General features: G+C 49.1%; 4 protein-coding genes across 4 annotated transcripts; 2 read left to right on the forward strand and 2 right to left on the reverse strand.

Annotated features, from left to right (window-relative positions):
• Position 1: 1 nt before the first annotated feature.
• Positions 2 to 1,184, forward strand: HO133_000329 (uncharacterized protein; the record flags this gene model as incomplete). Its single annotated transcript, XM_037291268.1, has 4 exons — positions 2 to 176; positions 342 to 430; positions 569 to 700; positions 753 to 1,184. The coding sequence occupies 4 exons, from the start codon at positions 2 to 4 to the stop codon at positions 1,182 to 1,184; spliced, it is 828 nt and encodes a 275-aa protein (XP_037152703.1).
• A 380-nt stretch (positions 1,185 to 1,564) lies between these two features.
• On the reverse strand, positions 1,565 to 3,424 carry HO133_000330 (uncharacterized protein; the record flags this gene model as incomplete). The annotated part of the gene is made up of 4 exons (XM_037291269.1): positions 1,565 to 2,302; positions 2,357 to 2,662; positions 2,716 to 3,210; positions 3,260 to 3,424. The coding sequence occupies 4 exons, from the start codon at positions 3,422 to 3,424 to the stop codon at positions 1,565 to 1,567; spliced, it is 1,704 nt and encodes a 567-aa protein (XP_037152704.1).
• Positions 3,425 to 4,053: 629 nt separating this feature from the next.
• Positions 4,054 to 5,028, forward strand: HO133_000331 (uncharacterized protein; the record flags this gene model as incomplete). Its single annotated transcript, XM_037291270.1, has 6 exons — positions 4,054 to 4,147; positions 4,207 to 4,259; positions 4,317 to 4,390; positions 4,466 to 4,688; positions 4,806 to 4,917; positions 5,018 to 5,028. 6 exons carry the CDS (start codon positions 4,054 to 4,056, stop codon positions 5,026 to 5,028), a joined length of 567 nt encoding a protein of 188 aa, XP_037152705.1.
• A 1,533-nt stretch (positions 5,029 to 6,561) lies between these two features.
• Positions 6,562 to 8,197, reverse strand: HO133_000332 (uncharacterized protein; the record flags this gene model as incomplete). The annotated part of the gene is made up of 4 exons (XM_037291271.1): positions 6,562 to 6,668; positions 6,736 to 7,005; positions 7,053 to 8,003; positions 8,152 to 8,197. The coding sequence occupies 4 exons, from the start codon at positions 8,195 to 8,197 to the stop codon at positions 6,562 to 6,564; spliced, it is 1,374 nt and encodes a 457-aa protein (XP_037152706.1).
• Between the last annotated feature and the right edge of the window lie 4,304 nt (positions 8,198 to 12,501).

A 12,501-nucleotide genomic window follows, 5' to 3' on the forward strand; every position in this document is an offset into this window, starting at 1 on the left:
TATGGCTTATGCTTTCGATGTAGAAAAAGAGACATCTACTTCTGAAGAAGAAGACGAGGAAGAAGAAGATGATGGCTTCTCTCAATCAGCCTACGAGATGAACAAGGGACTGGTCCCCTTGGCCGACCTGTTCAACGCCGGTACGTCTATCGTTCGGAGCGACTTCTCCCTGATCTGTACCAGCATCGTACTCATTGACCTTTTTTTGTGTATGATTCCCAACAAAGAAGCAGCACTGACTCCGAAAACATGAAGAGGGTGACATGAACAATGTGTGTCTCTATGTCATGAAGTATTACGGCAGGTCTGACAGAATCAGGCTCACTTGATCCAACAAGGAGATGGCATGACAATGGTCGCGATTAAACCCATTCTCAAAGATCAACAGATCTTCAATGATTTTGGCCAATTGCCTAGGTCAGATTTACTTGTAAGTCGACGGTTCGGGCCAATTACTCTCTATATAGTACCCGATCCTGAATTGTGAAGCATATCTCGAGAGTGTTTTACCCAAAGAGCTCGTCTTCTACCTCCGAGTCCATTCTCATAACGGCATGCTGACTCCGAGAACATGAAGCGGCGCTACGGCTACGTTACTGACAATTACAAGAAATGGGATGTCGTTGAAGTGGATGTTGAGACGCTTGTGTTCGCTGCTAGCAAATATAATCAACTTGATAACAGAGAGCGAGATGCCAGGGTAATCCTCTTTGGGATTGTGGAAGTAGTCAATTTCCACTAATGCGAAGTAGCTCGAGCTTGCAGCAACGTGGCAAGTATTGCAAGACGGCTATGACCTTAGTCGTCCACCAGAGAAGGGATCGCTTGAATTTGATCAATCGCTCATACTTACTATCACCGCGTTGTTGCTTGATACGGATGCTGCTAAGCAAGCAATTGCTAGGACACGGACGCCAAAGCAGCCACCACTACACCTGCTGAAGACGTTGCGTTTGGTTCTCAAAGAAATCATATCTGACAGACAGAAAGCCTACAAAACGACACTGGCTGAAGATATCGCTCTGTTACACGACCTGACTGTGCAAGGACGGCGGAGAATGGCTATCGAAGTTCGTCTAGGAGAGAAGGAAGTTCTCTCCATGGCAGCTCTCCGGGTCGACGATACAATTGCCGAACTTAGAGAGGACGAGAGTACGAGTCACGTCAAGAGGAGAAAGATGTGAGATGTGGCTTGAAGGCTTATCAACTCGGGTATCTCCTAATTCTGGTTTTCTCCGAAAGCATCGATTGAGCTGCGTCTCCTGGTGACTCAGATCCCCAGCCATTCAGCAGCTCTAACGTACACACAAGCAGTATGGATACTGCGTTGATCCGTCCTACAGCTCACCTCACAACACATCTTTGTCGGGCCTTTCCGAAGCCTACTTCGAAATCCACATACAACCTAGCTCGACGGCTTGTGTCTATCTCAACAACAGCGGCTTTGGGTGGCGCTCGAGGAAGCCGGTCAATACTCGTTTCAGATGGCTTGCTTGTGGTCAATAAATTACATCCACCCTCGAATATCTGGAAGCAGATTGTAGACCCTGTGCTCGGCCTATAATCAGCCCGGCCCGGCCTGACGAGAAGCACGTGCTGAGGTGGAAGCATGGCTTGTCCCGTGCGAAGGTGCCTCCATCTGGGCGGCCCGCCTAGCTTGCATTTGAGCTTGACTCGACTGTGCGGAGAAGAGTTTTGCCCGGAACTGCATGCTTTCTGTGTCGAATGGATCGACAAAGTACACTGACACCTCGTCTTCGTCGTCGTCGTCATCGTACTTGAATCGATCTGCGCCAGGACAGTCAAAACCTGCCTTGGGTGGCAAGCGCATGCCCCTACGATCGATCCACAGCCGGCCTCCTCTACCATACCTACGCCTGAAGGAGGGCTGACTGTGACAAGGTCCATCATAGGATGGAGAAGCATAGCGTACTGCTACCGAATCCGCCTTGCGCATGTTCACGGCACTGAAATCAAGCGCAACATCACCAGAAAGCTCTGAAGATATTGATGCAGGAGGTGTAGGCAAATACTCTGTTGTTGCGGTACGAAAAGTCGATCCAGCATCTGACTCCAACGGCGGAGTCAGCGGGGCTTTGGTCATATCCCTGTAACCAACGTTCCATTGCTGATGTTGAGCAATCTTTGTGTCGATGTCTTGTGTCAGCAGTTTCTCCTGTTCCGCCAGAAGATCTGAGAGAAGGACTAGATCAGTATCAGCAGGTCGACCGTCTGATCTTTGCGGTAAGCGATACTGGTTCCCTGGTGCACGTTGCGTAATCTCCAAGGGCTTTTTCTTCGGCTGTTTAGCTTATCAGTATTGTTGCTTGTGAAAGTTTTCGGGAAATGCTTTTACCTTTTGATTGACGAGGATGTCTTCGTCGCCTTCCTTGTATTGATCGGGAAGATTCAGCTTGACTTGCCTCAGATTGGCCCGTTGCTCGAAAAGTTGTCTTTCTACGGCAAGTTGCTCTCTCTTGGTGATCTCTCTCTGCCTGATCATAGCCATGATTTCCCGAGACTCTTCAAGCTCTTTTCGGAGCTTCTTAAGCTTCTCGGCGCTATGGGCATCTCTGCCACGAGTCTTCCGAATCTGTCTGACTTCTCGTCTTCGGAAGCAGACATAGGGGTCGGCATCATCGGTATCCGCGCCTGTCTCGAACTTGACTTTGTTAGCTGAAGATTGCACCCAGTATGGACGGGCAGGCGACTTACCTTGAGCCCGGTTATTAGGGGTTTATTGCCAGCTTCTAATCTTCGGGCCTTCCAGTGCTCGTAAACTTCTCTAGCGAAGGGCCGCGCATGATGATCAAGGTAATCATCCATAGAGCTTTCGATTTCATCATAAGAAAGAACAGGAGGGCTGTCTACGGCAGCAAATGGTTGCTTCACTTGAGCCGTCTCCTCGAAGCAGTTCACGATTTCTTCGAATTGATCTTCAGAGCATTGCGTGGAGGCATTCTTTTTCTTGTTCATGAACTTGAAGAAAGTCTGATCCTCTTCGTCCATATCATACGGACAGCCTGCGCAGTCTTCTACGGTGGAAGAAAAGCGAACATACGTCGCCGGCTGCGCGTACGTGAGGGGGTAAAGCTTGTCATATTGCAGAGAGCTCTGCACAGCATCTGGAGTGGGAATGTATATCTGAGCGACCTTACCACCGATGACGGCTGCTTGTGAAGCCGAAAGTGCAGCTTGCAAATGGTGTTCCTTGTTGCGTTGGTCACGTGTTGATCCTTTGTGCTTGGGGAGAACATACATTCTGTTCCGCCTTTTCGACGCCACTGTCAAGACCCGACAGCACTCTGGGCAAATCATCATCGGCCTCGTGTAAATCGTCTTCACGAATGATTTGAAGCGCAGCTCTAGTATTCAGCTTCCGTTGCCTCATACGACTTTGACTGAGTGCGCCGGCACGAGTCATGGTTTTGCTCTCTCAGGAGCGATTTGATAATTCCAAATCATTCATTAAATTAAAATATGAGGCATGTTCCAAAGTATGAGACAAAGTCCGACCGTAAAAATAGATGATGAAGGGGGGTTGGTGGATGGGACTTTTTTTTTGATTTGGATGAAGACAACAACTTGATCGATTTTCTAGGTCCGAGGGTCAGGGTGGTTGTGCCCACTGAAAGAAAGGCTCGGCGTGACGGGCAGGACGGCAGCTCGCCCTCTTTTTTTTGTTTTTTTTTGTTTTGAATTCTTAGCGCGTTATGTATTTACCACTAACTGTCTTTGGACCTAGTGTGAAGGTGTTATGCCTCCTCCTTGGCATTCCTTGGCATTCCTTGGCATCATCTCCTTGGCATCCCTCTTACGAGTAAAGCTTAGTGGGCTGCACCTTAGCCTCGTCTTTTGTCAGCCCCACGTCAAATCATTACGCTGCATCTAAGGTAATCTATCATCCCACTCACGCCTCTTTCATCTACAATCATATTAGAGCCTGGATTCTCTACAACAAACATTACAGCGACTACAACACAGGAGATTCAAACAAAGAGAGAAGGAGAGAAAGAACAAAAGAACCACACTTGGAAAAACAATTACACAGATATGGCCGACGCCAATCAGGCAGCCTTGTTTGACGCCCGGCGGAGAGCTGGATCAAGCAGCCAAATGCTCGATAGCATCATACAAGGTTCAAATTGTGAGGCTTGGAGAAGACGGCCTGACTTGGAATCAAGGACGCTGATTGCGTCGCAATAGTCGATCGAGATGAAGTTGACAGACTGCGAAAGAGGTTCATGAAGCTGGATAGAGTGTGTGCATCTCCATCCTGATCAATGCTCTGCTCGCCATATTCATTATACATGCAGGACAATTCGGGAACAATAGAACGCGACGAATTCCTCTCGCTTCCTCAAGTCTCATCAAATCCTCTAGCGACCCGGTACTTGCCCCCCACCCCGATGACCCTGACAGCCCAGAAGTACTCGCGGCTAACCAATTCCCATTTCTATTGCAGCATGATCGCCATCTTCGATGAAGACGGAGGCGGCGATGTCGACTTCCAAGAATTCGTCTCCGGTCTCAGCGCCTTCAGCTCCAAGGGCAACAAGGAAGAGAAATTAAGATTCGCCTTCAAGGTCTACGATATCGATCGCGACGGATACATTAGCAATGGGGAGCTGTTCATTGTACTGAAAATGATGGTGGGAAGCAATTTGAAGGACATGCAATTGCAACAAGTATATACCCCAGCCATTTGTCAAGAATGGAGAAGGTGTTTCCCATTAGGGGCGGAGTGGTAGTAGAGGGGTATCTATGCATTTGATGGACGGCTGACAACTGGTGCACTATGACAGATCGTGGATAAGACAATCATGGAGGCAGACACGGATCGGGATGGGAAGATCAGCTTCGAGGAGTTCACAAAGATGGTTGAGAACACGGACGTTTCAATGAGCATGACATTAGGTACGCCTCTCAGCTTTGCAGTGCCTCCGTTGGACCTTTTTTGCTGCCTCTTAATCGCAATCTCCTAGAGCGCCAAGTTCAAGTGTTGACGTTGCCGCAGATCAATTCTAGTCGATACCCTGCTAGCGATAGCTGAAACGAATGAATTTTTACGGCCTCGTATAATGTGCAAAACTTGCGAACCAAACCAGCTGAGCCGTTCAAGATGAAGGAATGGAGACTCGTAGATAATGCGGTAACATTCTCTGCATTCTCTTCACGCTGCGGCGTTCTGATTGTGAAGCTGTTCCAAAGGAGCGGGCAGGGCGACGCTACAGCAAACGGAGTCTACAATAGCTTTGGCGTACGCCTTAGCACCTATTATGAAGTAGCCTCGAGAACAAAGATCGCTTCTTGACCACTGTTTTGTGTTTGCCATGACAGAACAGAGACTTGCTCCGTTCTCTTTGTCGCAGAGCGACATGGTAAGCCTCGACCGGCGATTTGCCTCGGTGCATTGCGTGGCGTCGTTGCATCGCGTTGCATCGCATCGCATTGCATCGCATCGCATCGCATCGCATTGCAGGACAGACTCAGTCTGATAGATTACTTGTCTGCTGCTGTTTCAAATACTTGTCGGACAGTCAAGACATGGCTCACTACTCGCATGTACCTCAATTTCCCCTCTGCAGTGTCGATCATTCTGAAGTTACTCCGCAGTCCGCACTGAGAGAGAGTACATGGTTCCCAAACTTGCACCGTCCATCAGGTCAAGTCCGAGGACCTCCTTGATTCTTCCATCAGGTTAGGCACGGTTTTAGGGACGACTTTGTCACTCGGATGTCAATGCATGACTAAGGAAGCCTAGGTTATAGATTTACATGATGATTGAATGGTAGAATGCTTCATGTCTGATTTGAGGTAAAATCACGCCAGGCGATTATGTCCTGAAAATGCTACCAAGCCAATCTATCTATCCAGGCGTGATATGCTTTCCAACAACCTGGGCCTTAACCCCCTTTTTTTGCAAACACCCCCCCCTCCAAAAAAAACCAAATCAAATCGCGCTTTGCTTGGCCGACTCTCGATCCTTTGAGCCAGCTCGCAGTCTTCTATGACCGAGAGCTCCCCCTTTGCCCTTCAGTTCGCATAAGTTCCAATGAAAGGAGACGCCTATGTGATCGGTGGTCTAGTAGAGTACAAAGTGTGTGCTAGCAGCGCAGTATACATAACGAGTTGCCTCCCAGGGTATTTTGTCAAACCGTTCTAAATAAAGCAATATAACCTAACACCTAATGTCCGGTTGCCCGTTAATTCTATGCCGTGGTGGATGTATGGTATGGTCGTCGATGTTGTTAAGAAAAGAGAGCGATTCGGTATGCGCGTATTCTCCGCAAGGGTCGTGGGTTGCAAGTGGTGGTTGCGTGTGTGTGTAGTCTTGATTGTTGTTCTCTTGGTGTACACAGAATCTGCGCAGGATGCGGCCATGGACTGCGTAGACATACACCCGTTTGCGGACTAAGAAGCTCTCATGCAGGTAATTGTTTGAGGTGGGCGACATTGAATTGTGATATGGAAAAGGGTGAGGTCGTGAAAAGGGTTTGGACGGCAAACAGAGTGGACTCTTAAGAAATCATTAGCTAGCGGTCATGGTCGAGCAACTGCTTATTGTTTGCCAGCACCGTGCCCAGATTGGCCGAGCATTGGGTCTATTTCCGCTTCTTCGTCGTTCTCGTCGTCACTGCTAATAAGATCAATGCATTGGGTTAGAACTGCCTAGCTGTTAGACGGTATAGTTTTCATGTCTGCCACGATAAATTGGACTGTTCCTTGGCTTACTTTCGATAATCTCTTGCTCGGCGACTCCCATCTGATAATCAACGAGCCCATGCTTTTCTAGGCCATCGCAAAGTGAAACGACCTCGTTTCCCATCTCTTCAAGAAATTCCTTCGGCAGCAAGCTTTGAGGCTGCGCTGGAGGTCGCCCTGAGTCTAACATTTGTTGTGTATCGTCTTTCTGACGTTGTAGCATTGCAAGCCAGCATACGTTGAAGCTGTCCCAGAATTCAATGCGCTCTGCGTGCTTTTTCTGATCATCTTGTGTAAGTTCTGGCAATGTTAGCCTTGAATCTACCGTAGCTCTAGAGTCACCTCACTGAGAGCATCCACGTTCTCTGACAACCAATGAGAAATCTCCAGTAGTGATTCCCCAGCTTTGATGAGATGTCCTTTCGAGGTTTGGTCGTTTATTACCCCGATATTTCTCTGATACCGATCGTAGGCAGCAGCAAAAGTATCTAACTCTTCTTCAGGCTGCTCGGAAGCTGCCGTTTCAACGTTAGGATTCACGTCGGGTCCCACAGTAGGATAGGACGAGGCAAGGGTCGAACGCCCGAGAGGAGCTGCGGAGGTATACTGCATGGATGGGGGATATGCTGCTGTGGGGTACTGTTGAGGCATTGCAGCGGGTCCCGTCACGTTGGTACCGTGGCCTGGACTGTAGTATTGGGGAGCCCCAAACTGGCTGCCCAAGACTTGCGCTGCTGACTGCCGGGATTGGTACTGGCTCACAGTGTCATACGGAGATTGCGGTTGAGCTTGTTGCGGTACGTGGTACATCATCTGCGACGTGTATTGGGGGAACTGTCGTTGCCTCTGGGGGTCTTGCAAGTACTCGAGTTGGTACTGGAATTGCGGACCGTGCATTTGCGGCGTTGAGTACTGCTGGCCTGGCGGATAGTCGTAGCTTCCCAGCTCGTGTGAGCTCCCTGCACCTGCAGACAAAGGGGCAGATGTGGAAGGCCGAGTCGTTAAGGGTTGCGCTTGTCTGGAACGATCAGAGCCATCTCCACCTGGCGCGCCTCTTAGATTCTGGACATTTGGCACATTGACTCCATGCCCTCCATATTCCGGGACATATCCGCGGGGATAGTTTTGCTGCTCATATTGCCTTCTTCGCTGTTCGTCACCTTCCATGCCACCAATCCAGCTTCTCTTGGACTGCTTCACCGCCGGGTCGAATGCCGAAATGGGAAAAGTCCCTGGCGAAGCAGGAGGCGTCGCGTAGAGGGCCAGGTTGTCGACGGCACCGAAGCGCTCCGTGGAGGCTGAAAGGCAAAAGGGGTATCCCCTCCGATGTAGATTTGTAGGAAGACGGCTTCAGATTGAGCTGTTGTTGAAGGAGAGAGTCGAAGACTAGCTGGATGGTTAGGAATGAGTTGGAGGGAAGTCATATATGGCTGGGTAGGATCTCACGGATAACGTGGCCCGGGGACCCAGTGTGAATCGCGGATAGATTCATAGGCTAATTGGAGGTGGATGAATCTCTGCCAAAAAGGAATGAGTGAGGCAAGTGAATCGGCTTAACACAAGGATGGGGGCTTAAGGAAAGAGGAAGAAATGAATGGGCGAATTATTCTTAGAATGTCAATTGAATAGATTAGGAAGCATGGGGAGGACGTCGCTGTGGCAAGCCAAAAAAAGAATGAATGTGTTGTTATGTTTGAAAGGTAGGATTGTGGTGGAAGTCGGTAAGTTGGGACCCTTGAATACGCAAGTAATGTGATGTGCAACTGGGATGGTCATGGGGAGGCGGCCTTAGGCGTGAATAGAACTGCAATGGGCGGATTTGCTTAATGCTTGCAGGCTCGGAGCGAAGGATCGTCGTACGTAAGGTACCAACACCGATAAAGTACTGAGGTGAGACGTTACACCCGAAAGCACTGACTGCACTGTCGACCCCGAGCTTGTGTAATAACTCTATCATACCTTTTCCTTACCGACTCCACCAGAGAAGGCGATAAAGTGACTGGAGCTGCGGCCGACTTGGCGAGAGATGCAGGGAGCTTGATGATAGAAAGAACAGGACGCTATTACTGAGGCATCCAATTGGCTGGCATGGATGTATCAGGTAAGTAAGCATGCGCAAGCTGAGCATCCGCACATCCTAGTTTGATATGACTTGTAACCTTTTGGCCTATGAGTGCAGGGTGACCTGTGAGAGGCCTGGAAAAGGCGTGTGGAAACAGCTAGAGAGGAGCTACTGTAGGCAGGAAAGCAAGTTGCGTCCGTCTTGAATCGCGCGTGTTTATGTTACGTATCATACCATACGGAGGCGCGGATGAGACGAAGCGCTTTCCACTGAAATGGAGCAATAAGCGCGATGGATCTGGAATGAGTAATTTTGAGTTGTTTGAGTATTCTGAACGCCTTCAAGGTTAAATCATGAAGGGTTAGGAAGTTGGGAGATTAGGAAGGACGTCTTTTGGTGTTGCGGACAGTCCGGACAGTCCCTCAACAAGCAACGATGCGAAAGCAAGATGAGGAAACGAAGTGCTCCAAAAGGAGGATTGGGAGAAAGGGAAAGATGTCGTGCATATGCCCACGCCATGACATGATTCGAAAGGAGCGCCGTCAACAACAGCCAATAGCCAATAGTCAATAATCAATAGTCGATAGTCGATAGTCTATAGACAATAGACAATAGTCAATAGTCAATAGGCGGTAGTCGGTAGTCGGTAGTCAGTAGTCCGTAAAGTAGTCTGTAGCCTGAAGTACCTTAGTCCGTAGCAGATTATTAGTAGAAGCACCAAAGTATTAGAGTCTGAATACTCGAATTTTGGCGGGGGCTAAAGCATGATCTTTTAGCGCCTCTCACAAATTCTTGACCAACTTCTACCTTTGACCTTTCACTGGTGAACCAAACTTATCACAAAGTCCAGATCCCGGAGGCGAGAGGGATCAGACGACGAAGAAGAAGAAGGAGAAGAAGAAGAAGAGAATTGTCTGTCCATCCAACACCGGCTTCTTGATCCAAATGCGGTCCAAGAGGAAAGGCAATTCGTCCTAGATTCATCGTGATTGGTGCCTATGTCCAAAATGATGGCTGAGCAGGACGGGCCTACCTCGTTTCACCTCCTGATTTCCTGCCTCCTGAGTGCTTCTCTGCGGACGGCTATGCCCGACGAAACGAAGTACTGAATCTCTTACAATCGTGTTTTACCATGGAACCCGCAATGCGGGAGATGAAAAGGGTTTGTCCGTTGGTCACTAACAATCCTGATGATCAATCGACAGGCCACCGCGGCGCCACATCGGTTTTCTGAACCAGGAAATGCGTCTATTGGCAGCCGAGGCTGACGGTAGTCGTCCTCATGTGTGGGAGAAAGGCGTTTGCGGCCAAGGTCTCTCTCTCATGGGTCAAGATGCAGGATTTTGCCACTTTCTCGCATTCGCCTGTTCAGCTACTGCCAAGGCAATCAATTGCGACTCGTCTCATTGCCACGCTGAGACAGCGAGAATACGGGGCAAAGGGAGGGCCAGGGGGAGGATCAGATGCGACGTTGGGCAGCAGTTTTGGTAGGGTATGCCGGAGATTTTCACACCCGACTTGGTTTCTTGCCGGTTTGTTGACAAAGGCAGGAAAAGAGAGATGCAAATGTTCCGAAAAATCAGGGCAAGAGATCAACGTCTGATTTATTTTTGTGCGCTTGGGAATCTGGGATACTCTCGCATGGTCAGACGAGGCTTTTGATTGGATACCGACACTGACTTACATCGTCGATCTTTTCGCCTCCACACACCCAAGTCAGGTTTAGTGAGTCAAGCCTTCAGCCTTCAGCCTTCAGCCTCAAAGCCTCAAGCCTCAAGCGCCTCAATCTTTTTGCCCGAAGGAAAAGCCCTTTTTTTGCCCTTGTTTTTCCGGCCCCGAGAGAAGAAAAGAAAGTGCCATTGGTCAAGGATTTGTTGTGATTGGTCACCTGCACTGCTGCAACTCTCCTAGACTCATCGACTCATTATTCCTTAGACTCCCTCCACATGGGATCTACTGCAGGTACCCAAACTTCTTAGCGCCACTCCCCCCAAAGTCAATGCTGACCTTGATATAGGTATTCGCTTAGGTATTGGAAACTCCCCCAGCATTATTGTAATATCTGACAGCCTAACAAATCATTCATTTCATTGTTTTCTTTCTCTTCCCCTCCTTTTTTTCCAACTTCCAACTTCCAACTTCCAACTTCCAACTGCTTGTTATTAGTTATTGACAACTTGAGCTTCGTCAGACTGCAACACAATTCATCCATTGTGTAATCAAGATTGGAGGATCTTCCAACACGTCAAATGTTTCGTAAGCTCCTCGCGTGTTGGTCTCGTTACAAAACTGAGACAATCGTCCGCCGGAATGACCGCCCTCCGTAATCTTGATGATTACGCTTCAACCCTCCTTGAATGCAAGGCGATATCGTAAGCCGATCGTTCGACGCCTGCACTGTAGCAGTGAGCCGTTTTGCCTCGCAATTCTTCCCTCTGCGCATTAGGGTTTCTTGAGAACAAGGTCTTGAAGCCAGACTTCCCTTGCCAACCGTGCGCAACATGGTGATTCGCGCGGAGCCACCAGCTTCATGTGATCCGGAGGAGCTCAGAGTGTGTCGTAACAAGCATATTCCAAGTATCCCTGAAGACCTTTACCAAAACGATCTAGTATAGGCTCTCATGACTCTGTATGGAGCTAAAGAGGTTGTCACTGATGCAAAGAGCTAACCGCGACATCCTGCATTGCCCCTTTGTCAAATGTTCGCCAGTCGCCGCAGCGTTCCAAGTTTCTTTCTTCACGAGCATGTGATACCGACCAGGAAAACAACTCTATTACACCAAGGTCTGTTCGGAGTCAGTGGGTAAAAGGCTGAGGAGGCTAAACCTAGCCAACGTTTGGTGACGTACCGGTTCTATATTTCGACAAGCGTCTTGTGATCTTCCAAACCTCCCGGATTGTGCTGGCATAGAGCACTGAGGAGTCATCAAGTCAGTGTTGAGAGTATTCGATGGCTGGCGGCAGCAAAAGATCGTCTCCAGAATTGAGAAAGGCTGGTTGCGCATGGCTCTGCAGGGGACTGACGTCTGGCCGTCTATTCATACCTCGACTTCTCTTCCAGGTAAAACAAGGTTCTCTTTTATGGTCCATAGGGGCAGACGAGGTTTCCGACAACGGATAGACCTGTGATGGGAGGCTCCGTCTTGCGATTCCGAACATACCCAGGCCAGTCACAGTTCGTGATGGGGGAACGAGCTCCTGGAACAGTCTAATAAAATCATTCTGAATAAGCATATGCTCCTTCAGTATTCAATGCGCCCGCAGTATTAGATCATATTCGCTGAAGCCGCCAGCGGCTCTCCGCAGGTGTCAAGAATCCATCCAAACCACCTGATGGAAAATCGCCCAGGGAGAGTGGTGCTCTCATATCTGATCGAATCCTGAATGCAAAAGTCTCACAGCAGTATGGTGACAAGTGAGCAAAGGCTCTGGGTGGGGAGAGAGGCAGAGCGAGCACCGCAGCCATGTCATTGTCCAACATCTTCCAATCCGTGTCTCATTAAGTGTGACAGTTGTCTGTCTGTCTCTAGATTGTGCGCAGGTGGAGTGAGTAGGGGCACAATCAGTGTGTAGCAGAGTCATAAGCAGTCGTCGAGTGCGCCGGCTTTGCTGCTGTTTTCCCGCGCCTTGGCGTCCTGTTTCGCAAGGCTGCAGATCCACCTCCTTTTGTCGTGTCATCTGCCTTTTGAATTATTTGCATGAAGAGATGGACGATGTTGCTGTGGTCTGCTTCC

The sequence above is a fragment of the Letharia lupina genome (assembly GCF_014066315.1).
Source record: "Letharia lupina isolate WasteWater1 chromosome Unknown contig_10, whole genome shotgun sequence".
Taxonomy (NCBI): domain Eukaryota; kingdom Fungi; phylum Ascomycota; class Lecanoromycetes; order Lecanorales; family Parmeliaceae; genus Letharia; species Letharia lupina.